Source organism: Plutella xylostella, chromosome 30 (assembly GCF_932276165.1).
Source record: "Plutella xylostella chromosome 30, ilPluXylo3.1, whole genome shotgun sequence".
Taxonomy (NCBI): Eukaryota; Metazoa; Arthropoda; class Insecta; order Lepidoptera; family Plutellidae; genus Plutella; species Plutella xylostella.
In genome coordinates, this window is record NC_064010.1 from 2,323,348 (window position 1) to 2,346,878 (window position 23,531).

General features: G+C 36.5%; 2 protein-coding genes across 2 annotated transcripts; one reads left to right on the forward strand and one right to left on the reverse strand.

Annotated features, from left to right (window-relative positions):
- Positions 1 to 1,753: 1,753 nt before the first annotated feature.
- Positions 1,754 to 9,557, forward strand: LOC105390743 (tRNA pseudouridine(38/39) synthase). Its single transcript, XM_011562100.3, has 9 exons — positions 1,754 to 1,925; positions 2,094 to 2,221; positions 3,743 to 3,944; positions 4,143 to 4,312; positions 4,974 to 5,182; positions 6,040 to 6,187; positions 6,393 to 6,545; positions 7,214 to 7,401; positions 9,370 to 9,557. The coding sequence occupies exons 1-9, from the start codon at positions 1,845 to 1,847 to the stop codon at positions 9,459 to 9,461; spliced, it is 1,371 nt and encodes a 456-aa protein (XP_011560402.3). The 5' UTR covers positions 1,754 to 1,844; the 3' UTR covers positions 9,462 to 9,557.
- Positions 9,558 to 13,457: 3,900 nt separating this feature from the next.
- On the reverse strand, positions 13,458 to 17,251 carry LOC105390742 (zinc finger protein 423). The gene is made up of 2 exons (XM_048632127.1): positions 16,951 to 17,251; positions 13,458 to 15,711 (listed from the first exon to the last, which is right to left on the reverse strand). The coding sequence occupies exons 1-2, from the start codon at positions 17,212 to 17,214 to the stop codon at positions 13,681 to 13,683; spliced, it is 2,295 nt and encodes a 764-aa protein (XP_048488084.1). The 5' UTR covers positions 17,215 to 17,251; the 3' UTR covers positions 13,458 to 13,680.
- Positions 17,252 to 23,531: the final 6,280 nt, after the last annotated feature.

Here is a 23,531-nt window from a genome sequence, read left to right on the forward strand (position 1 = left end):
TAGGTTGTAACTAGTCGTGCCAAAGCATCTCCACACTGGGCTCGCTAGCTTGTGACTAGGCATGTAAACAGCCATTCGTTAGTCAAGGAACCACTCAAATATGCTCCATATTGCAACACAATAAAGTTAAATTTGTATTGTAAGTATATGACATGAACATGACACAAGTTGCTCTACTTTTAAGGTGATAATGGCGGTCATTGTAAACAAAGGTGTTGTTTTTTGTTGAAAAAATTTGAATTTATTTCAAAGAATGGAATTTGAGTCGCTTGAAGAACTGGACACGTTTATTGTCTGTGTCCAGTTGTGGAAGAAGACTGCGAAAACTATTGAAAAGTCCAAAGCCGTGTGCCCAAAGAAATTAGCATCATGCAACGAAGATCTGAAATACTATAATCTGACGTATGCATGTAAAATGGGAGGCCGGGCTTTTAAGTCGAAAGGCAGAGGCATACGGCATACGACGACTTATAAGGACAACTGCCCCATGATGCTAAAGTTGGCTTTGAACTATGATGGCCCGAGACTGAAGATTGTGGAAAAGGTTGAAAACCACAACCAACCTGTTAATAGAGAATGTCAGAAAATGTCTCATTTAATTATACCATAAGTTGAATTATTAATAGTCGTTTTTATTATAAATAAAAGATAATATTATGTATGCTATACGTTGTTTATTTTTGTAGAATTAAATTCGGGGATAATCATGTTGCAGGTGAAAGAAAACATCGTGAGGAAACCCCAATATCTAGATTAAGCACATCTAGATATGTGAACCCACCAATCCGCAGTGGACCAGCGTGGTGGGAAATGGTCAAAGCTTAGGAAGGCAGTTAAGACCTTCGAGATATGCACAAAGGTTCCACTTGAGAGAGCCAGGTTAAGACCTGGCTCTCTCAAGTGGGGTGTAAGCACCCCCACAGACAATATAATGGAATGACCCACTAACCCTAATCTATCTTACTGAGAACCAAATTTAAGTACAGTACTTAATTACATACAATACAATTACTTTATATTCATGCAATAGAAAACATATTGCCACAATAGCGTTATATTGTGTACAAAGGTCCTCTGGTAGCTTTTTCATCGCGACCCATCACGTCCGCACTGCTGGGGCACAATAAAGAGCAACTTGAGTCATGTTCATGTCATATACTTACAATACAAAATTAACTTTATAGCGTTGCAATATGGAGCATATTTGAGTGGTTCGTTGACTAGTGAATGGCTGTTTACGCGCCTAGTTACAACCTAGCGAGCCCAGTGTGGAGATGCTTTGGCACGACTAGTCACAAGCTAGCGAGCCCAGTGTGGAGATGCTTTGGCAATACTAGTCACAAGCTAGCGAGCCCAGTGTGGAGATGCTTTGGCACGACTAGTCACAACCCATACACTGCCAAAGTGTGAAACGACTAGCCACAACCTAGTCACTACCTTATTATTATTCAGGATAGAGCTATCAGTCAAGACGCCTACACACTAGCGGACGCGGCTTACGGACGGCTGTCAGCCGCGACTGATAGTGTGCACAGTCTTTCGCGCCATATCGCTCTCGGACGTGAAAACTGAACGACAAACTTAGCCGCTCTCAGACCAACTGCCGCTGCCGCTGCATAGGCTTTATAATCTGTGGAAGGTGGGTGGAAGGCTGATGAAAATCATAAAATGGGTTCTGCGGTCCCAATCTGACAAGCAAGCACAGACCACAGAGTGCCATTTTCCAAAGACACAGATTAATATCATAAATCATAATATGCCAAAATAGCCAAAATCAAATCAAGTCAAGTTGGTCAAGTTGAACAAGTTGTTTATTATTTACAAAATACCTTTATTAAACAAAAATGAGCAAAGAAAGTGTTCCTTCTAAACCCCGAAGACTTAGAGGCATAAGTGCTGAAGAATTGTTAAAACTAGATAAAACTGTACGTTAAAATTTCACCATCCATCTATTCTAACCATCCATCTAACCTTAAAAAATATTTATTTATTTATTTATTTAATAACTTAAAACCTATCATTCCAGCTACTCCAATGCGATAGGCAAGCAAGCAATATATTCTCAAATAATCACAAAAGTTTGTAATTTTCAGGAACTAGTTGACCGAATCATCCAACTGGAAGCCCACAACTTTCAGCTAAGAAATATAATCAGTAAGCAGTGTCCTAATGAGTCATCCAGTGTACATAACTCTAAAAACAGACCTTTTGATTTTTCAAAGTAAGTTAACAAACTTTGCAATTTTTTTTTCTTTTATGAATGAAACATCTTTTAAGTAAAGCTCTTTCTTAATCTTAATGTATTTAATATAGAGTAACTAGATAGTATTTCACAAATTTCCATTAAAAACAAGAAGATGGTGATGGTAACACTCAAGAAGACTAGTGTAATTTTGAAAGTTGTATAAGTATTATTTTATGATATAGACATTATAATCCTAATCTAAAGTAGGTACATTTATCAATGAAATACTTTTGTATTACAATCTAAAAATCTATTAATGAAACAGAACCTTTAAGTCTTCTTTATAACTTTCACGAATGACCTTATCAATTTCATAACAAACAAAGTCCCTGATATGAAACTGGTAGTCTTTGCTGACGACACAAACGCAATTTTACATTCCGATGAGATGGATGCACTGAGCCAATCAGTTAACCAAGCTCTGTCAGCGTTTAACATGTGGTTTAGTGCAAATAAGCTAGTCCTTAATCCAAATAAGACGAGTGCGATACTGTTTAGAAATACTGTAAGAAATAATGATAAACTTGATATTGAGCTGAACGGAGATAAAATTGAACTTGTTGACGAAGTGAAGTTTCTCGGTATCCATATAGACTCACTTCTAAACTGGAAGCATGAACTTCTAGCAATAGAGGGTTCCATAAGCTCAGCTTGTTATGCCCTCAGAAGTTTGAGGGATGAGCTGAGTCTAAATCATCTTAAGATGGTATATTACGCGCTAGTGGAATCCCGGTTAAGATATAGCATCATGTTTTGGGGCCACAGTTACGATTATAACACCAAGAAAGCTTTTACTTGCCAAAAACGAGCAATTCCTACAATGGTTAGGATTCCACCATGGGAGTCGTGTCGGGAACATTTCGTTCGGTTAGGCATACTGACAGTTCCATGTCTGTATATTTTTGTCTTGCTTACCAAGCTAGCAAAGAACCTACCGAGATTTGAATCTCCCGAAAATGTAATAAAACTAGGAGGAAAGACATATGCATAGATACTGTGCACCCAACTCTGCAAGTCGCAAAACACAGTGCGAGATACCAGGCAATCACTTTATATAATAAACTTCCTTCACACCTAAAACAAATTGATAAAATAGCTTCATTCAAAAATACATTACAAAAACATCTATTGGAAAAGTGCTTCTACACAATAGACGAATTTTTAAATGACTAATATTTTTATTTTGTTTTTATTTGTAGTTATTGTATTATTATTTGACATGATTATTTTTTTTTAAATCGACATTTTAAATTTTAGATAATGTTTAAAATTTAATTTATTTTATAACAATTTGAATTAATTAATTTACTTATCTTCTATTGTTTTATTATTATTATTTTTACTATTGTTAATTATTAATATCTCATGTGTAAATTACCCTTGAAAATTGTATTTTTTTAGAATTAAGTTAGAATTAAGTCCCCATTGTAATTTCAAATATGACAGCATGTTGTGAATGAATAAATAAATGAAATGTCTTTTTGACATTACCACCAGATGCCACACCAGGCGCGTACTACTCCGCATCCTGTACTTCGGGTGGGACTACCAAGGCCTGGCCACGCAGGAGGACTCCCCGCAGACCATCGAGCACCACCTGTTCTACGCACTGACCCGGGCCTGTCTGATTGAGGGCCGGGAGACCTCGCAGTACCACCGGTGCGGGCGCACGGACAAAGGCGTTAGTGCTTTTGGGCAGGTGAGATAAATATTATGAAAAGTTGTTATTATGGATTCACTAAGATTATAGATCAATATTATCAGTGGCCTATAGCTTTCCACACCCAATGGTCTCCAACTATAGGTCAATTCTTCTGCAACTATGTCTAGCCCACTTCTGCTTGCAGATTCTAAGACCGAAATCAATAAATAGTAAACAATTACAACAAGTTTTCAGGTAATATCAATCACATTACGCAGTAAATTCACACCGGAGGCACAGAACTTACCTGAGAGTATTGAGAATGAGATTCCGTACTGCAAGTTGTTGAACCGGCTGCTTCCACCGGATATCCGGGCCGTGGCCTGGATGCCGGCGCCTGAAGACCGCCCCGACTTCAGTGCGAGGTGAGAAATTATGTTTTTTTTATATGTGGGGAAATCTCACACATGCCCATCCGACCCAAGCTAGGGAGAACCTGAGATATGGGTGTCGGACAGCTGATATATCTACACAAATACATAGATAAATATATACTAAATATAAATATTAACACCCTAGACCCAGGCACATATCTCTTTATTGAAAGAAATATCTGCCCCATCCCGTAATCGAACCTGGGACCTTCGGCATAGCAGTCAGGGCCACTAACCACTACACCAGTCAGTCGTCGTCGTTTTTCATCACTGTATTTTAGTTTTTAGTGTTTATCAGTATAGTATTATAGCTGCAAATTGATAAAATACTAGTAAATCTAATTTCCTGACAATTAAATGCATTATAATAATATGATATTATGATTATAATTATGTAAGTGAATCAAATACTCTGTAACTTCAGTAAATCAATCCAGTAGGTGAGGATTGGCTGGAAACAGGTATAAGGAATGGGGCTCCTTTTGTAACATTTGTAAAATATAATTGTAATTTAAATATATATGTATATATATATATATATATATATATATATATATATATATATATATATATATATATTTATAATAATTAAAGTTATAATTGTTTAATAAAAACATAAATTGTAACAAACAAACTTTTTTCCCATTCCCAGATTCGATTGTAAAAAACGCATTTACAAATACTACTTTCCCCGATCCAACCTAGACATAGCGAGTATGAGACGAGCTTGTGCAAAGATCGTTGGATCCCACGACTTCAGGAACCTCTGCAAGATGGACGTTGGGAATGGAGTGGTCCAGTTTATTAGGAGAGTCTTGGATGCCGATATCGTGCCAGTTAGAGAGGGGGACACGGACTGTGGTAAGGTTTTTTCGAGTGAGATAAATGTGCAGTTTGCAAACATCCAAATTAGATCTACAGGGTGTTGCAAAAAGGGTATACTAAACCAAAACCTATCTACATGTGCAGCATGGTATATCTAAGCCCGAAAATGAAATCTGAATTTCAAAATTCATTTTTCATAGAAACTATGTTGTTCACGTGACTTTTTACTATGGAGACCGAGACCTTTTTTTACCCGAATTTTGAATTTCTGATTTCATTATGCTGCACATGTAGGTTTCGGCTTAGTATACCCTTTTTGCAACATCCTGTATAGAAGTAGGTAAAGGTGAGAGTTGAATAATATTCAAACTAAACTATAACTGACACAGTGAGTTCTAATCTAATATGAAAGTTTAAAAGTAAAGTAACTGGATATTTTCGATATTTCCGAACCATTTGAATATGAAAGTGTCTATGCTTGTGGTGGACACTTATATTTTATGCTGACCGTACATTGGATTCTGGAGTGGAGGCCGCGACTAGGCAAACGTAGTGTGGGACGCCCTCCGGCTAGATGGGGTGACGACTTGCGAAAGGTGGCTGGTTATGATTGGATGCGGAAAGCTAAAGATCGTATCCAGTGGCGTGCTTCTGCTCGTCCAGCAGTGGACTGCTATAGGCTGATGATGAATGATGATGATGATGTACATTGGATTACAAAACTTCAAAGCAAGTTATAAAAATGCGTACCAAAACGACTATAAATGCCTTCTTAAAATTGCATGAATGTGCTATTCGTCAAACTAATATTACTTATTGTAAGCCAATACCTTAAATTAAAAAATACAGTTGATATAACTGAAACTTAATATTCTTAACTTATTATATTTCAGCGACATCAATGTACTGTCTGCGTATAGTCGGCAACGCGTTCCTCTGGCATCAGATCCGGTGTATATTCGGAGTCCTATTGCTGGTAGGACAAGGTCGAGAATCGCCTGACATCATGTCAGAACTGTTGGATGTAGAAACTAATCCACGGTAAGAAAATATTATTATTTTTATAAATTATTTATTGAAACAAATAAGCATAAAGGCGAACTTAATGCTAGTAGCATTCTCTACCAGTTAACCTTCAGTTTTAGTGATGTCAAGAAAGTATAGGTTGAGAGGATATAAGTGTAAAATACTATTCTATTAGGTGATTAGTAGGCCTGGTACCATTATAATTATTAATCTCTTTCAGTAAACCCCAATACTGCATGGCTTTAGACATACCTCTGAACCTATTCCACTGTGGCTATGAAATAGAAGAGGAAAGCAGATGGGTGTACGACAGAGAAGAACTGAGGGTAGTCATAGCGCACCTACAAGGCGTGTGGACGGTACAGAGTATCAAGTGAGTGCGCTGTTTGTAGTCATAAATTTTAGACCAATGAGTGTGCTGTTTGTAGCAATAAATTTTACTAACACTCTCTTAGTATCTGCTATACATAGAGATAGAAGGGGACAGCAGATAGTTGTACTAAAGAGAAGAACTGAGGGTGGTCATAGCGCACCTACAAGGCGTGTGGACGGTACAGAGTATCAAGTGAGTGCGCTGTTTGTATTTATGAATTTTACTAACTTTCAATACTCTATCTATCGATACCTGACAGTTACTATCATACGATTTTGACACATAAATAGTTGCATTCTGTCAAACGCGTATGAAAATAATAGAATAGATAGAATATACTTTATTTTTTGTTTTTTAATCTCAGAGACTATATTGACTGACTCTGAACAGTTCATCAACAGTCGATTGTCCCGCCAATAGAACGATACGTCACTTAATCGCGGTACACTTGACTGTTGATGTACCGTTCAGAATATGTCAATTTAGTATTTGAGATTAGAAAACAGACATTAGTGAACATTAGTTTCCTAATGCCCCATAGTGCAGTCAAGGAGACCTGATGAAGGCCAATGATCTCGCAATAAGAGTAGCAAAACACTGGAGGAAGTTAGCTTAGTGCATTCACACGATCGAAGAAGAAGATTAGTGAACAAATTTTTCATTTATAGGGCAACAATGATACATGACTGCCTACAATCACTGGAAGACGACTACAATAGACGATCCCGAAAGAGCGAGACAGAAAATGGCGTTTGTGACGAGAGTGAGCGAGACAGCATCATGTGTCACAGCGACTGTCTCCTGCAAGGCGTTAAACCTAGAGTTTACAAGCCTCTATTGAAAAGGGATACTTGTTGTAAGTATATTATATTCTATTCTATTTTCTGTGAGGGTGTATGTGTCGCAGCCGGATCGTATAATCCGCCGTATTACATTACGGCTGGCCGCATTACAACACAGGGCCGCTTTGTAATGCGGCGTATCAACGTTTAGCCGGATTGTCATTTCAATACGTTCTTCAATACGGCGGCCCACGTTTAGCCGCATCGTACTACTACTGAATTGGAGGGTAACCATGTCCATACTAAGCATGACATAACAGGTGAAGGAATTTTGTAATCATAATAGAGTAAATATATCATATGGACTTCCAAGTATCAAAATACTGTTCATGGGTACTACTCGGATTGTAGGATCTTCGGAATTATTATTCTTCATCATCAACATCACTAATGGACGTAGGCCTCTCCCAAAGCACGCCACTGGATGCGATCTACAGCTTTCCACATCCAATCATAACCAGCCACCTTTCGCAAGCCGTCACCCCATCTAGCCTGAGGGCGTCCCACACTACGTTTGCCTCGTCGCAGTCTCTTCAAGATCAAATAACCTTTGCCGGCCACATTTATATTTTTTGACCCAGTAGTATTATCTGGAAATCCGCCGACCAGCAGAATCCATGGTCACTTTAGCTGATTGATGTGCGTTATAACTTTTGTACGCTTTTCACTGTACCGCATTGATCGGAATAGAAATTATTTAATTTCACGTGAACATTGTTCATGAAGTACTGTTTACAAGCATATTTAACACGATTTCTTCGTTTTAATCATCATCAAATATCTGTATCCAACGCCATTATTGTTGTTATGTGAAGCAGCGCCACGAGTGTTAAAAATCAAAACTAAAATCTTTCAATGCGGCGGCTAATCTCTCGCCGTATTACATAACGGCCAGCCGTATTGAATGACGTATGATGTCGAATACAATCCGGCGCATTTTCATTCAGCCGTATTCAATACGGCTAAACGTTGATCCGCCGCATTACAAAGCGGCCCTGTCTTGTAATGCGGCTAGGCGTCATGTAATACGGCGGGTTATACGATCCGGCTGCGACATATGTACCTGCATCTTAAGAAAGAAAGGAAAAAACTTATTTTTTTAGCAATACCGATAAAGTTAACTACTTACATAGAATTATATTTATACATACATGTCCACTCAGCTAATGCAGTGCCTTTGGCTAGGTCAAAGGACACTGCGCTGGTATTTCAGTGGAAGCCTTTTTGGTGACATCTGGCTCTCTCGAGTGCATATCCCCAAGGTCTAAACTGCCTTCTTAAGCTATAAGACCATTTCCCACCACGCTGGTCCACTGCGGGTTGGTGGATTCACATACCTAGATGTGCTAAATGTAGATAGGTAATATGCATGTTTCCTCACGATGTTTTCCTTAGCCTTAAAAGAGCGATGATATAAATACTAAATTCCAAACAAATATCTGCCTCGGGCAGGAATCGAACCCAGGACCTTCGGCATAGCAGTTAGCATCCCTAACCACTGCACCATCGATCGTCGGTCGTATATTCTACATCTACACTTATAGTGCCATTATTTTTAAAAGCATTTGTGGTCATCGCAAATTTTTCTTTGCGAATATTACAGTCATAACAATAATAACAAACACTCACACCTTGTACTAATGTACTCCCTTGCGGGGTAGGCAGAGGTGCATTGTTATGTTAGTCCCAATGTAATAGGAGGCCGGCCTATTGCCATTTTACGGGCACATCCAAGACCCGAGAACAAATATCTGTGTTTAAACAAATATCTGCCCCCCGGGTCCTTTAGCTCAGTAGTCAGGGTCACTAACCACTACGCCATTCGGTCGTCGTATTACAATCAATACTCTTTAATAGGTTCTAATTGAAAGAAAAGCTGAAACACATTGAAAATGCGGACAGATTTGGCTTTAGTATGTGACACACCATCTTGCCCGTATATTCATAATCTAAGTAATGAATTATTATTTTTTCCATTGCAGCTAGTCTTGAGGAGAGAATAAACTACTACACAAAGAAGAGAAAGCCTGCAAACGAAGCTTTGACAGACGAAACTGAAGAATTGGACACATAATTTAGGTTTAACTTAAAAAATAAAAATTAGGTTTTCGTTACTGATATTATTAAAAGATAAAGACATTGCCGTCAAGTTAAATAAAAATAAAATGAATTGCTAAAGTATTTTTTCCTTCATGGATCATTGTCAGATTGTAAGCATCTATCATCAAATAGGTTACAGTGCCACAAACTTATCTGTTCCGGTGAGAGCTCGCGTAAATGTTTAATATTTCTTCATTCTATACGATTTTAAGTTTGTTCGTAATGGTAATTCGAAATTCGCCCTTGCGGTTTTAATAAACCCATTTAATCTATATCAATATAATTATAATTCATCAGTAAGTAATGAGGTATGGATCAATTTAGTTCGCTCTCACTCTCAGTTATCGGAAATGACCACGAACTAACATAGCATGGAAAGACTGGGAAAGACCTAGCCTAGATAAAATGTGTTTTTTTATTAGTAAATGACTAGTTAGCAATGATTTCAAAAGGAAGGATAGGCCCTTCAGTACATTTTACTCAAACCTTCTTCATACAAGCAAAATAACTGTCATCTGTCATAATTTGTTTAAACTATGTCAGTGCCTAGCAACTATCTTGATGACGTAACCTTGTACGTGCGTTAGTAATTTACCATCCCGGACATTGTTTTATTATTTGCAGGCGCCATATCAATAATCTGACTATCCTCCAAGAAAATGTTCTTGGAGGATAGTCAACAAAAAATGACGTCCGCACAAGGTTACAGCGCGCGGCCATTATAGACTTTGATAGTAAAATAATTATCACTTTATAATATGTTTATTACTTAATGTAATGGTAATTACCGATGATACGATATTCGATGTTTCTTTTTTACCTTCATATAATGGTTTTTGCAGCCTTTCACAACACAACTACATATTTATCACAAGATTCACAAGACCATCTCTCGGCCACAGACAACTGTCGACTGAGGAGCGTTGGCCCTAAAATTACGATTTTAGGGCCAACGCGCGGGTGCCATTTTTTTGAGTGTGATGCCCTGTCCTTACGCTAGTAATATATATGTCAATGCTAGTTAGTGGTAAGTTGCAAGTTTTTTTGTTGTTGTTAACGTGCAGGCTTAAGGAACATTTAATACTTCTAAGAAAAATAATGGGCCTAAATTAGATACTTCCGGGGTCCCCGGAATCTATTAAGGGCCGGTTTTTTGATCCGAGGTCAACTTTAACCATTAGTAAAGTCACGTGTCGAGCATGACAGTTGCATACGAATTTTGTTGATTTTGAACAACTTTATGGTTGTTAGGAACTATGAATAAAAAAACTGGCAAAAAAACTATTGTTTCTTTATGCGTGGGTTTCATACCAATATGTCTTAATTAAACCTATAAATACAACAACAAAATAAAAAAGTAAAAAATAAAAATTAGTTAAGTTTTTTTATTGCAAACATTTTCTGTTACATACGTACTTAAAAAGTTTAGTTGTACAAAATTTATTGCTTTTTATATAAGGTACATACCTACTTACCTACAGTAAGAGTTACAATAATATAAAGCTACATAGCTTTATATAATGGGTAAGTTTCTTTTGTAAGCGAAAAGCTTGAAAAGTATTGGCTTTCAAATGAAATTATTTTAGTCCTCAAAATCTTACAAAGTGGGAATTAAAAGTTTTACAGTAGAGCTTTATTAATCTGAACAATACATAATGTAGGTAAACGTAAGTTAGAGAGGGTTTAATATATTATATTTGTAGAACTCAGTGTTGTTTCTTCTATTAGAAGAGGAACTATACTTACTGTAAATTTATTATTTTAACTACTTACTTATAGTTATAATTTTGCATGAAAAGTTTGAGCACATTATTTACAAAGAAAAAATATACATAAAGAAATCTAGTTTACATTATTGTTGTAGGTGATATGGTGATATACAGCGAGTACAGTGATACTTTCTACAGGTGTAAAAGGGCGTAGTAAGGCCATACGGGTGACTCAGGTGGTCATTGGAAACAAGTTTTATTTGAGGACTTTTAAAAATTCGCAATACTTATGAATATTTGCTTCTCCATAGAAACTTTGTTGGTCACGTGACTTTTTCTTTTCTTGTTTATTTTTGCGAATATCCATCAACTGTTCAGGATGAACCCATGAGTTACCTTATATCGGCTTACTTTACTATACCAGTTTGTCAACACCCTGTAAATCTACGGTTCATAACGAAAATTTATCAGACTTCACATTACAAAAAATATCAGTAAAATCAACCTCCCGGCCAAGGCACTATCGACAGGCATTTTTGAGGTTACACTTTCCTATTACAAATGTTTTATGTACTTAGGTATATGATATGTGCTAACTCATCTTAAGCCATTTTTATACATGTAAAAAATATATGATATGAGCATGTTTATAGTTTTTTAAGGGCGGGCGTGAACTAGCGCCAATAGCGGTAATATTAAAGCTAATTTTCTTTCCAGTATAAATGAATGTTTTTAAATTAACATCTTGACTCTACATATTATTACCTAGGTGAGTTTTAAAAATGTTAATTATCAGAACAGCAGTTTTTGGAAGGACGCTTTTAAACCGTAGTATATAGGAAACCTACAGATAAACAATAATATGAGCAGTATAAACCTAATACAATATATTTTTACACTATTAACATTACAAAGGGCCTAACGGTCTTTACACTATTTGAATAGTGAAAATAAACTAAACACGAATTTGTATGATCAACACATGGAAGTAGAAAAAAAAACGGAAGGAATCTCGCTAACTAAAAAGTGAAGCACCCGAATAAGTCAGTTTCATTCTTACGACGCGACGAGCCCGACACACACACATTTACACTCAAAGTAAGTCAGTTTGCCGCCAATCACGTCGCACTTACTACGCACCCACACACTCTCATATCGAGATTCCTTCCGTCTTTTTTTCTACTTCCATGAATCAACACAAATGATTGATTGAAAAAGTCCACGTTCTATGCAATACATTATTTAATTTGGTGTGATGCGGAAGAGTCGCCGCCTAGCAGTACACACACTGCACACATTTAGGTAAAACAAAGTCCAACCAATTTCTTATTCACTACCCAAACGGTTGATAAAATTACCACTAATATGTCTGAGCAAGACAAAGATGAACACATTTAGGCTGAGTATTCCATCAGGCATGTTGTGTGTGTGTGTGCACTTAGGGGCTACATGTTTTTTGTAGGTTTGGTAACTAAAACGTTTAGTAAAAGTTGTAACTTAATTTGTAAAACGAATGCTGGCATTTGTAAACAATTAATTAGAAAGTTATTTGACATTAATGTGGTCCCTAGGCACAAAAAAAATATTTTCAAATTCTAGAAAAGTATATTTAGTTTTGAGGAATCCTTTGTTACTACATACTTAGTAAAATCATTTAAAGCTGTACAACTCGATCAAAAACATAAATTTACTTTGATTATATCGTATTCCAGTAGCTTTTTTTTGTCTCTGAGGGACCACTTTTTATTGGCTTATAAAATACTAATTATAACATTAAACAACATTAAGATTTTTGCACGCTTTAGTAAAAGTTACAAGAAACATTATAACAGTGAAATAAGTAGATAATTAAGTGTAAATTTCGTATTAATTTGTGTTCCCTCAGTTCACACACTATAGAATTATAAATTCATTAAAATAGCAAAAAATCCAAGGAAATCTGCTATGTTGCACTTATTACAAATTATAAAAATGATTTTTACTAAAGGAAAATAATCATTTATCATGGATTAATCACTCATTCAACAAGTTATTAAATTTTTTCCATCTCCCTTATATTGCAATTTTAGGTTATGTTATTCATTAGGGTGACCGCATACTAAAAAAAGTCTCAATTGATTTCAATATGTGATTTATACCACAATAATGTCTTTCGAATTAATTGTTTACAACTGCCAGCATTCGTTTTACAAATTAAGTTACAACTTTTACTTAACTTTTTAGTTACCAAACCTACAAAAAAACATGTGGTCCCTCAGTGCACACACACACGGCATGTTAAAGGTAGATTATCCAAGTAACCTGACACATTTACCTATTTTACGTAGGCACCTTAGCTGTAATTGGCTTGTTTTTTTCAGACAACATGAATAAATGGCACTTTGCAGGCAGGCTTGGTCAGGTCACGTGAATCGCAGTATACTAGGAACCTATCATTAAGACAGATTGCCGTTTACGCAAAGGTTTCCCAGTCGCGATACAACATCACATCACTTGTCGATGTTCACAGAAGAACTTGACATGTTCTCGGATCTCCAGCTTACTGGAGAACTTGGCCCCGCATTGGTCACAACAGAACCGTTCCCGGTCGTTAGCTGCCATATGCACATCACTTATATGCTTCAACAGTTCTAGCTTGCTATTAAAAAACAGTTCGCACTTTCCACACTCGTACATTTTGTCTGCACTCTTAAAAGTTTTCGGGTTTACACATTTCACACCTTTCTTTGGACTTGGTGGCTTCCTTTTGTCTAAATTGGATTTTTCCTTGTGTTTGATTCTCATATGGTGGTCGAAATGACTCTTTGAGCTAAATCCTTTCCTGCACTTATTGCATCGGTGCGCCTTCCTGTGAATTAACTTCATGTGCCTGCCCAAATTTATTGGTGTTATGAATCTATCATTGCATATTTTACACTGGTATATTTTTTGTTTAATTTGTGTTGTAGCTTCGAGTTTGCTAGTGTCTTTAGTCAATACTCCATTATCAGAATCTTTCTTTCGACGTTTATTTTCATTGTTCTCTGATTCTGTGCTGTTTTTTGTCTTTTCTAAATTATCTACGCTTTTTACTTCTTTAGGTTGACGTTTAGGTGTATCTTTATTAAGTTTCATTTCACCTGTTCGAATTTGGCCCAGTTTTGCATTTGTGTTGTTCATTTCATTAGTACCTCTTTTCTCAGCCTCACCTTTTTCAACTTTTAGATCGGTATCTTCAAACCTTTTGGGCAATTTGACTTGCCGTTTAGACAAAGTTTGAACAGATTCTGTAACATCATTTTTCTGCTTTACACTATCTAAGCTTTTAGATTTAGGCTGTTGTTTATTTTCCGACTCTCTGTCAGCTTGTTCTGGACCTTTCTTATTTGCATTTTTTGGTGTATCTACTTCTTTGCCGTGGCTCAAACGCATGTGGTCCTCAAGTGAACTGGCTAAAGTAAAATTGCAACTGCAAATATTGCACTTGTAATCTATGATTGTTGTACCTGATGATATTTTTTCTTTTGCAGTCTGAGAGTTGCTTTCATTCATTGTAACTCTTTGTAAGCATATTTTCACCTCTTTCTCCATAGAATTTGTTGAACACTGACTCTCATTGAGCGTTGATTCTGAACAAATGCAATGTATCATTTCATTATTGCATTCATCACACAATTTAGACAAAAAATCGTTTTCATAAACATCGACTTCATTATTTAATGAACTATCTTCTTTAATACAACAACCTATCTCTACTTCATACTCCATATCAGATTCATTTCTCTTTATAGCAGTCTCAATTGCCTTATATTTATGAGGTGCTTTATAACCCCTTCTTTTTTTATCATACAATTCCTTTTTAAGTCTAAGTTTGATCATACGTCTCAAATCTTCATTAGCCATTAAAGTCAGTTCAAAGTCTATAATCTCTTTTTCTATTTCAGTTTGGCCATCTTGCACATCATCCTCTTCCTCCATGTCTATGGCATAAGCTACAGGGTTAGGATCCGGATGACATTGCTCACATTGGTGACCCGTGCCTGTGTTCTTCCTTCTATGCTCTTCTAGATGTAGCTTCAACGAGTTCCGTAGACTGTAAACTGCGTCGCACTTGCAACACTTGAATATGTCTAGCTCCTGTTTATGTACCTTCTTTAAATGCAGCATAAGGTCCAACTTCTTCACGAAGTTCTTGTTGCAAACAACGCAGTCGTTTGTTTTCCTTCTTATCGTGGTGAACCCTTTACGTATTAAGTCTGTGGGAGCGTTACCTTTCAGTATGTGGGCCTTTTTGATGTGCACCTTGAGATGGTGAGGCCACTTGAAGTCGGACGGGCAGTACGGACACTTGGATCGCTTGAAGTCTTTGTTGTGGTTGATGTGAACGTGCCACTTCAGTGAGTTCTTGGAGCCGTACACTCGTGGACAGAACGTACACTTGTGCAGCATGAACACCGCGTTGTGGATGTTCCGGACGTGCTGGTTCAGAGCCGCTTTGGACTCAAACTTCTTCTTGCAATTGGTGCAGGGAAAGATCTGTAAATGAAACACCATTGACATTGTTAAAATGTTGTATGTTTGGCTTGATAGTGGGCTAAAATGTCTAGGAAGTAGTTTGTAGTACTATTGGACATAGGTTCCTGTTAGTGATGCATGCCTAAAACTTCCAGCAGATGCTCTACCAGCTACCCTGCCATTCTTCACAGAGCATCTCAACAATTTTTCAGTAAAAACCTCATTCTAGAAAACTCATACAACTACTTTTTTATATTCTGGGATAGGGTACAGCTCCTGTAGATGGCTCTTATGAATATAATCTTATATACATTTCACTGCATCTAAAATTATACAGGCAAGGTGCAAACATTGATGCTATCACTTGTGTTTGAAAGCAGCATCCTAGGTTGTGTTCCCTATTTTAACTACTCTGCCTGTGTACTTTTAGACACAGGCAATTGAAAGTGCCTTATGATAAAGGATACATCACTTACACAGCTATTATAGTGGCCTGATGTTCGAAAAATAGGTTAATTACTGGTCAGTGCCACAGTGTTGTCTATTCATTGACTGGAGATGAAGAGGAGGTGTGAATGTGAAAATGTGATGCGATGGAGTTGCAAACTTGTGTACCTGTCTACCTGTCTCTCAGCTGTTTGTGTCTGCACTCTGCACCCACAAAGTTCTATGACCCTAGTCATATAGACCCAACATTGACAAAAACTGAAACTAGTCAATTGAAACGTAAAAACTGACACAAATAATATTCAATTAGAGATGCCACGAATATTCGGCAAGTATTCGGCCTATTCGGCCAGTTTTTTCAGTATTCGGTATTCGGCCGAATAGTAAGTAGTATTGGGCCGAATACCGAATACTTAAAAAAGTAGCAAATATCTTACAAAAGGGAATAAAAAAAACAATTTAATCGAAACATTTAACTATCAAACGATAATTAATTGCAAAACTTGAATACAACATCGCACTAGCTATTTTCTTCATAAAATAAAAATATACAATAGGTATAGCTACCTGCTACTGAGTCACAGGTAATTTTTAACAAAATATATTATAAGGTTTGGCTACTGATTCGAGTTTGTTGACCACCAGTTGTACGATCTGCCATAAGATTAAGAAGGTGTTCTTCTTTAAATAAAACTTCAACTTATTGAATTATACTGGATCACCTGCCGAATATTCGGTATTCGGCTGAGAGCGCCGGCCCAATATTCGGTATTCGGCCATATCACTATTCGTGGTATCACTATATTCAATTACCTGTTTTTCCTCCCCGTGTGCTTCCTTCATGTGATTTTTGAGGTGCCCGGGATTCTTGAAGAAGCAAGGACATTGCGTGCACTCGTAACGCATATCGCTGTTTGCATGTATCTTCATGTGATCCGAGTATTTCCCCTTAAACTGGAACTTCCTGGAGCATATCGGACATGTGAAATTTCCTGGATGAACATTAGCCATGTGCTCTTCAAGAAATTTGTCATCTTCGAATTTTTCTTTGCAGTGTTTACACTTCAGTGGCTTCATAGTGACAGTGGTGGATGCAGCTGCGAATAAGATGTTAAAATATAATTATGTTGTAGTTTTATGGTTATGTTTTTTTATCTTTTAAGTTAAGTTTGCAAATAAACAAATACCATGATTGTTTTAATACAGAAACCAAATAAGCCATAACATTATTAAGGCCAACTTGTCGCCATCGTCATTTAATGGCGATTTTTCATTTTCAAAACTACACAAGATAATGTGCTAATTTATATTGAAGAAAGAACATCAAGAACACTTTTTCATAATGTACAAACAACACACACATCAAACACTAACTAACGAACTAAGTACTAGTTTTAATATGTATGTATCTCTTAATAAATAACTTGAGAATCTCGGCACTAAAGCCCGCCGCTCTTTGATCATTAGACTGTCCTGTTGTCACTCAGATATTTTCAGAAAACAAAAGGTAAAAACTGCTTTAGGTAGAAACTCGAAATGTATAATGATTGAATAGACTGTATTCCTCGATAAATCTAAACTACCTAGATCTGAGACAACGAAAACCAAGTTTTTAGCATAATTAAATGGGTGATGCGATGTAATGTGATGGAAAAGCTAAATAAGAGGTTATAAAATATAACCTATTTAAGGTAGGTCACAGAACTGCATAGAGTATTTTCACGTACCTAATTCTAATCAATCTTAAGTAGAAAGGTAGTGTAGCTTAGTTTAATAGTAAATGATTATTTATGTAAATACATACTTGATTAGTCACAAAATTATAACTGCAAACAATACATAAAAGCTTTCCAAAAATAACCGTAGGAAACTAGTCAGCAATGGCTAAAGCTAATGCAACCTAAATAACAAGAAAGGCTGGAGATACTCACAAAATGTATCCGTTTAAAAATTCGATTGTACAGTAAACGTGAAAAAAATAAATTCGTTCAAATTAAAATCTCAATTTCAGCGGATTCAAAAATGAGTTGTTGACAAATGCATGATGCATGGATGGGCCCTGTTGCGTAGCATAAGCATAGTAAAAGTAAATAGGTAAGCGCGAGTGACGCTACTCCGTTATTATTCTGAGTAGTAATATAGTAACCGTTCTTTAAACTTCGTTTTTCGATAACTTATTTATGCATTGAACATTGCAGTGTGAAGTGTCCGAGAGCTATCTGCTGTAGAGATGCCACGAATATTCGGCAACTATTCGGTATTCGGCCTATTCGGCCAGTTTTTTCAGTATTCGGTATTCGGCCGAATAGTGCGTACTATTCGGGCCGAATACCGAATAGTAAATCATGTAAAAAATGACTTGTTATTTTAATCAAAATTATGTATTTATTTCCAAATCACAACATTTTAGTACTTAAAATTTATCAGTAGTAAGTTGTGCTGGATAAAAACGAGCATTTCAGCATTTTTTGGTAGCCCACGATTGCGCTTTTCATTGTAACCATCCTCAGAAAATAACCTCTCACTATAAATACTTCCAGGTGAAGAAAGATAAGTTTTTGCAAGGTTCGGGTATTGTTTTTTGTTTGCTGACCACCACTTGTAAGGATCGGCCATCCGATCTAGGCGAACTATTATCAAATAAACATTCAACTCGTTTGCCACAGCATTCTGCCTCCTAATAGTTAGCATTTCTCATATAATCGGTAGCGACTTCTTCAAAGCAGTTCCAGGAACAAAAAAAACAGGTTGTATCGCCGAATATTCGGCGGCCGAATATTCGGCGCTTCGGCCGGCAGCGTCGCCGAATATTCGGTATTCGGTATTCGGCCAATTCACTATTCGTGGCAACACTAATCTGCTGGCACGAACTGTCCCAAAATACCGTGCACACTATCAGTACAAACTGATGAATCGGCTGTCAGCCGCGACTGATAGTGTGCACGGTATTTTGGGACAGTTCGTGCCAGCAGATAGCTCTCGGACACTTCACACTGCAATGTTCAATCCATAAATAAGTTATCGAAAAACGAAGTTTAACGAACGGTTAAAAATGTAAAGCCTGGCAAAGAAGAAAAAGGAATGGCATGCGCTAGCGAAAGTGTGCATGAAAAACGAAGATGGAAGCTCAATTTTACCAGGCTGCAGACATTATACTCGATTTTATTCGGTTACAAGTTTGGTAAAGCTTGGTACTTACAATGTAACAAGTACACACGGCAACGTCAAATGGTCGGCAAGGCACACTAACCTAGTGTATGTGTGCACACTAACGTTGTCTATGTGTGCATAAACGCAGAAATCGGTTTACACACCAGTAACAAACCACACACACACACACACAACAGCACAAACGAGTTTGCGCGTAGGCAAACGCCCGTATACCAGCTGTGACATAAAAATATCAACCGGTAGTGTTAGTGAAATAGTTATAAAATTGATGTGAAGCAAAATTTCACTACCTGTGTCTATACACTTCGTAGCTCATTGGTAGAATGTTAGACTAATGAAACATAGGTCGTGAGTTCGAGTCCACGGATGGTTACTTTTATTTAACTTAATTCAAATTTTGCGTTAATTTAAACGCTGTTGAGTATAAAATTAATATATTTGAAACTGACAAATGACTACAAGCTGCATAGCTGTCGACTATTTCTCTTCGCCAAAAATATATGATTCGTTCTTCATTTGAGAATTAAAACCATTCTACCCTCATACAATATGAATAAACGAAATTTGTTTTTAGTTTTAGTGACAATTCACCTCTGCGTCTGCAAAGTGATTCACTTTGTGATTTGTCAATTTAATTAATTACTCTTCGCAGTCAGTATGGAAAGTCACTTAACCATGTTCAAAAAGGCGGAGATAATCATATTTATATGAACTATTACAATTAGTGAAATCGCAAGACGTTTAACGGTAAGTAACATAGAATTGTAAATATTTTATTTGACTGTTAGAATATTTGTATTTGTATAAGCTAAGTATTTGTTTTTTTTTGTTTGCAGAGGAGAACTGTTCAATTATGGGTTCACCGATACGCAGATTCGGGACATGTAGACAGTAGTCGTCTATACGGATGCATCACCACGCCATCGAGATATCGTAGCTGCACATAGCGCTGATCCGTTCTGCAGCACCCGTTCTACGGCCACAACACATAATCTATCCCTACAAACCGTACGGGTTCACTTGCGTGCTGCTGGGTTGCGGTGTCGGAAGCCGACGAAGAAAATTGCTCTAACCGATCAGATCCGACGATGTCAAAACAGAGTGCGTTTTGCGACTGACTATTTTAAACTTTGATTGGTGCAACAATGTGGTGATATTTAGTGATGAAAAGTCCTTTAAGTCAGAGAAGGATGGACGTAAGACATTATGGCGAAAAAGTGGTGAAAATTATAATTATTGGGGTTAGCTCAGTAATTTTTATTTTTTCATTTGTATAAGATTTTAGTTATTTTGTTAAAGACTTATTATTATTTACAATTATGGGTAAGCCAATGTGTTAATGATGTTATTGTTACTGAGGTTGGAATAAGTTATCTTATTTCTAGCTAATTAACATGTTGATTCATATAACTAATGACTTGCCTATTTACTTTAGTAAAACAGCCAGTCCATCCTTTTCTGATGTTTATTATGATTTAAAACTGCTATTTGAAAATTTTCCTTATTAATATAAACTACAACTATGTTTTAAAACGAAAAACAACAAAAACGTAACATCCTTAATGTTTATGTTACGGCAAGAATAAATTTGGTAATTTTAACAATTAATAACTTGTTTCATTTACTTTCTGTGTTGCTTTTATTCGTATATACTACAATACTATTATTAACCATCTTAAAAAATAAATTAAATCTATAAAAAAAAAAAACAAAAAAGGAATATTGTAAGTTCAGTGGGATTTGAACCACCATACCTATTATTGTGTTCTTGTATCATACCAACTGAGCCATTCAATCTATTACAATGCCTTGCAAAATTGTGCTTCATATCATAAAAACAATGAATCATGTCACTGGCACAACTACATGCTTACAATATCCGTGTGTGGGTTGCCCAGAACTAAATAATTACGTCGACGTCGCCGACACACACATACACTACCTACGTTAGTGTGCACTGCCAACCATTTAACGTTGCCGTGTGTACATAGCAGAACGACCGACATGACCGGTCATTTTAGGTAGTGATAATTATGAGTATTTGGATCGAGTCACGGCTTTTTAGTTTTTCATGCATTTTGGCAAATGCGCTTGTCGCACAAGTCCTTCTCGTTAAGCTGGGCCGGTCTGTACGCAGCTTACAGACCGGCCTAACGAAGGGCCAACGAACGCCCAACGATGGATATTTATCATACATAATACAGGGCAGATACGAAGCTCAACGAAACCCATTCGTTGGCGTTTGTTTGGCCGGTCTGTACGCAGTTTTAGAGAAGTAAGTACCTCCTTAACTAATGTACCTTGATCATAATAGATAAAATCTCAGCTCTCATTTATAAAGGCCGTGGGTTCGCATAAGGCATCCTGCCTATGAATCCTATGAATTCTTAAGTGAAATAAGGAATTTAAATAAGTATTTACTTACTCACATTTTATAAAACCTACTCTTACGGTGAAGGAAAACATCGTGAGGAAATCAGCACTTCCAGATTGTAGATGATTTCATTGGTAAGTTCTACCATATACAGGGTGTCCCAAAAGTCAACGTCATCCCTTAAAGGGCTGATAGGTCAGCTCATGAGAGGCCAGAATATCACAATATGACCTTAGTAAAAACTCGATAATTTTCGAGATATTGACACTTTTATAGCTGAAAATCGACACCTTGGATCAGTTTTTTCCGTGCCGCCGGTACAAAAATCCATATTGTTAGAATTTGTTTGGTGTTGCATCAACCTGTATAGCCCTGCTATTGATCGTAGTCAAAAAAAATATCGAGTAATGCTGTATGTTTTAAAAAACCACGGTTTTCAAAGTCATAAAAGGTAATCGTATTTTTTTATAAACAACTTTGACTCTACATACTTTAAAAAAAATATACAACGCAAACCTGGCACCTTGTTTAAAAAGATTGCTCATTTAATGCAGTTTCCAAAATGATATAAAACGTTGCTATTGTTTCAATTAACAAAAAAGTTATTGCTATTTTAGTACAAAACGACCCCGATGTAAAATGGTTTGAAGGAAATTTATCTGACTGAATTTATTAAGGGTAAGTCATGTTGGAATGAGTAAAAGTATAATAGGTGGTGGGGTCAGCCGTGGCAACATAGATGACGCAAAAATAGCTAAGAAAAAACTTACCAAACTCTTATAAAACATATTTTGCGTTTTTTACACCTTATTTAAAAAAAACAAACATTTATTGGCTTTTATTTTTATTTCTCAAAATTATAACACCACATTATTATATTAAGTACATAATCAGCAAAAAATAATACTCATCAATGGTCATAATCATAATTTTGAGAGTTTGGTTTTGTTAAATAAATAACAAGCAATTAGAGGTAATGTTAATGACAAACTCATCTGTCCCTTTTTTGGATACTGTGGTTGTACAATGTACATGTGTAAGCGTTTAACTTGTACAATATCACACATTTGCACTACTCAGGAATGTACGTTACCATGCGCTACATTTATGGGGAATGTGGAGTTGCTATAGTCCATTTTTTTCGAGAAAGATACTCAAAATGCGTTTTTTTTATTCTGTGACAACGTTGTCTCTTTTCCCACTCCCGGTCACACCACCTATTTTACTTTTACTCATTCCAACATGACTTACCCTTAATAAATTCAGTCAGATAAATTTCCTTCAAACAATTTTACACCGAGGTCGTTTTGTACTAAAATAGCAATAACTTTTTTGTTAATTGAAACAATAGCAACGTTTCATACCATTTTGGAAACTGCATTAAATGAGCAATCTTTTCAAATAAGGTGCCAGGTTTGCGTGGTATATTTTTTTTACAGTATGTAGAGTCAAAGTTGTTTATAAAAAAACACGATTACCTTTTATGACTTTGAAAACCGTGTTTTTTTTAAACATACAGCATTACTCGATATTTTTTTTGACTGCGATCAATAGCAGGGCTATACAGGGTGATGCAACACCAAACAAATTCTAACAATATGGATTTTTGTACCGGCGGCACGGAAAAAACTGATCCAAGGTGTCGATTTTCAGCAAATTTATAAAAGTGTCAATATCTCGAAAATTATCGAGTTTTTACTAAGGTCATATTGTGATATTCTGGCCTCTCATGAGCTGACCTATCAGCCCTTTAAGGGATGACGTTGACTTTTGGGACACCCTGTATATAATAACAAGTACTAGTACTCGTTATTTTATGGTTCTACCTAACTACTGAACTAGTTAGGTA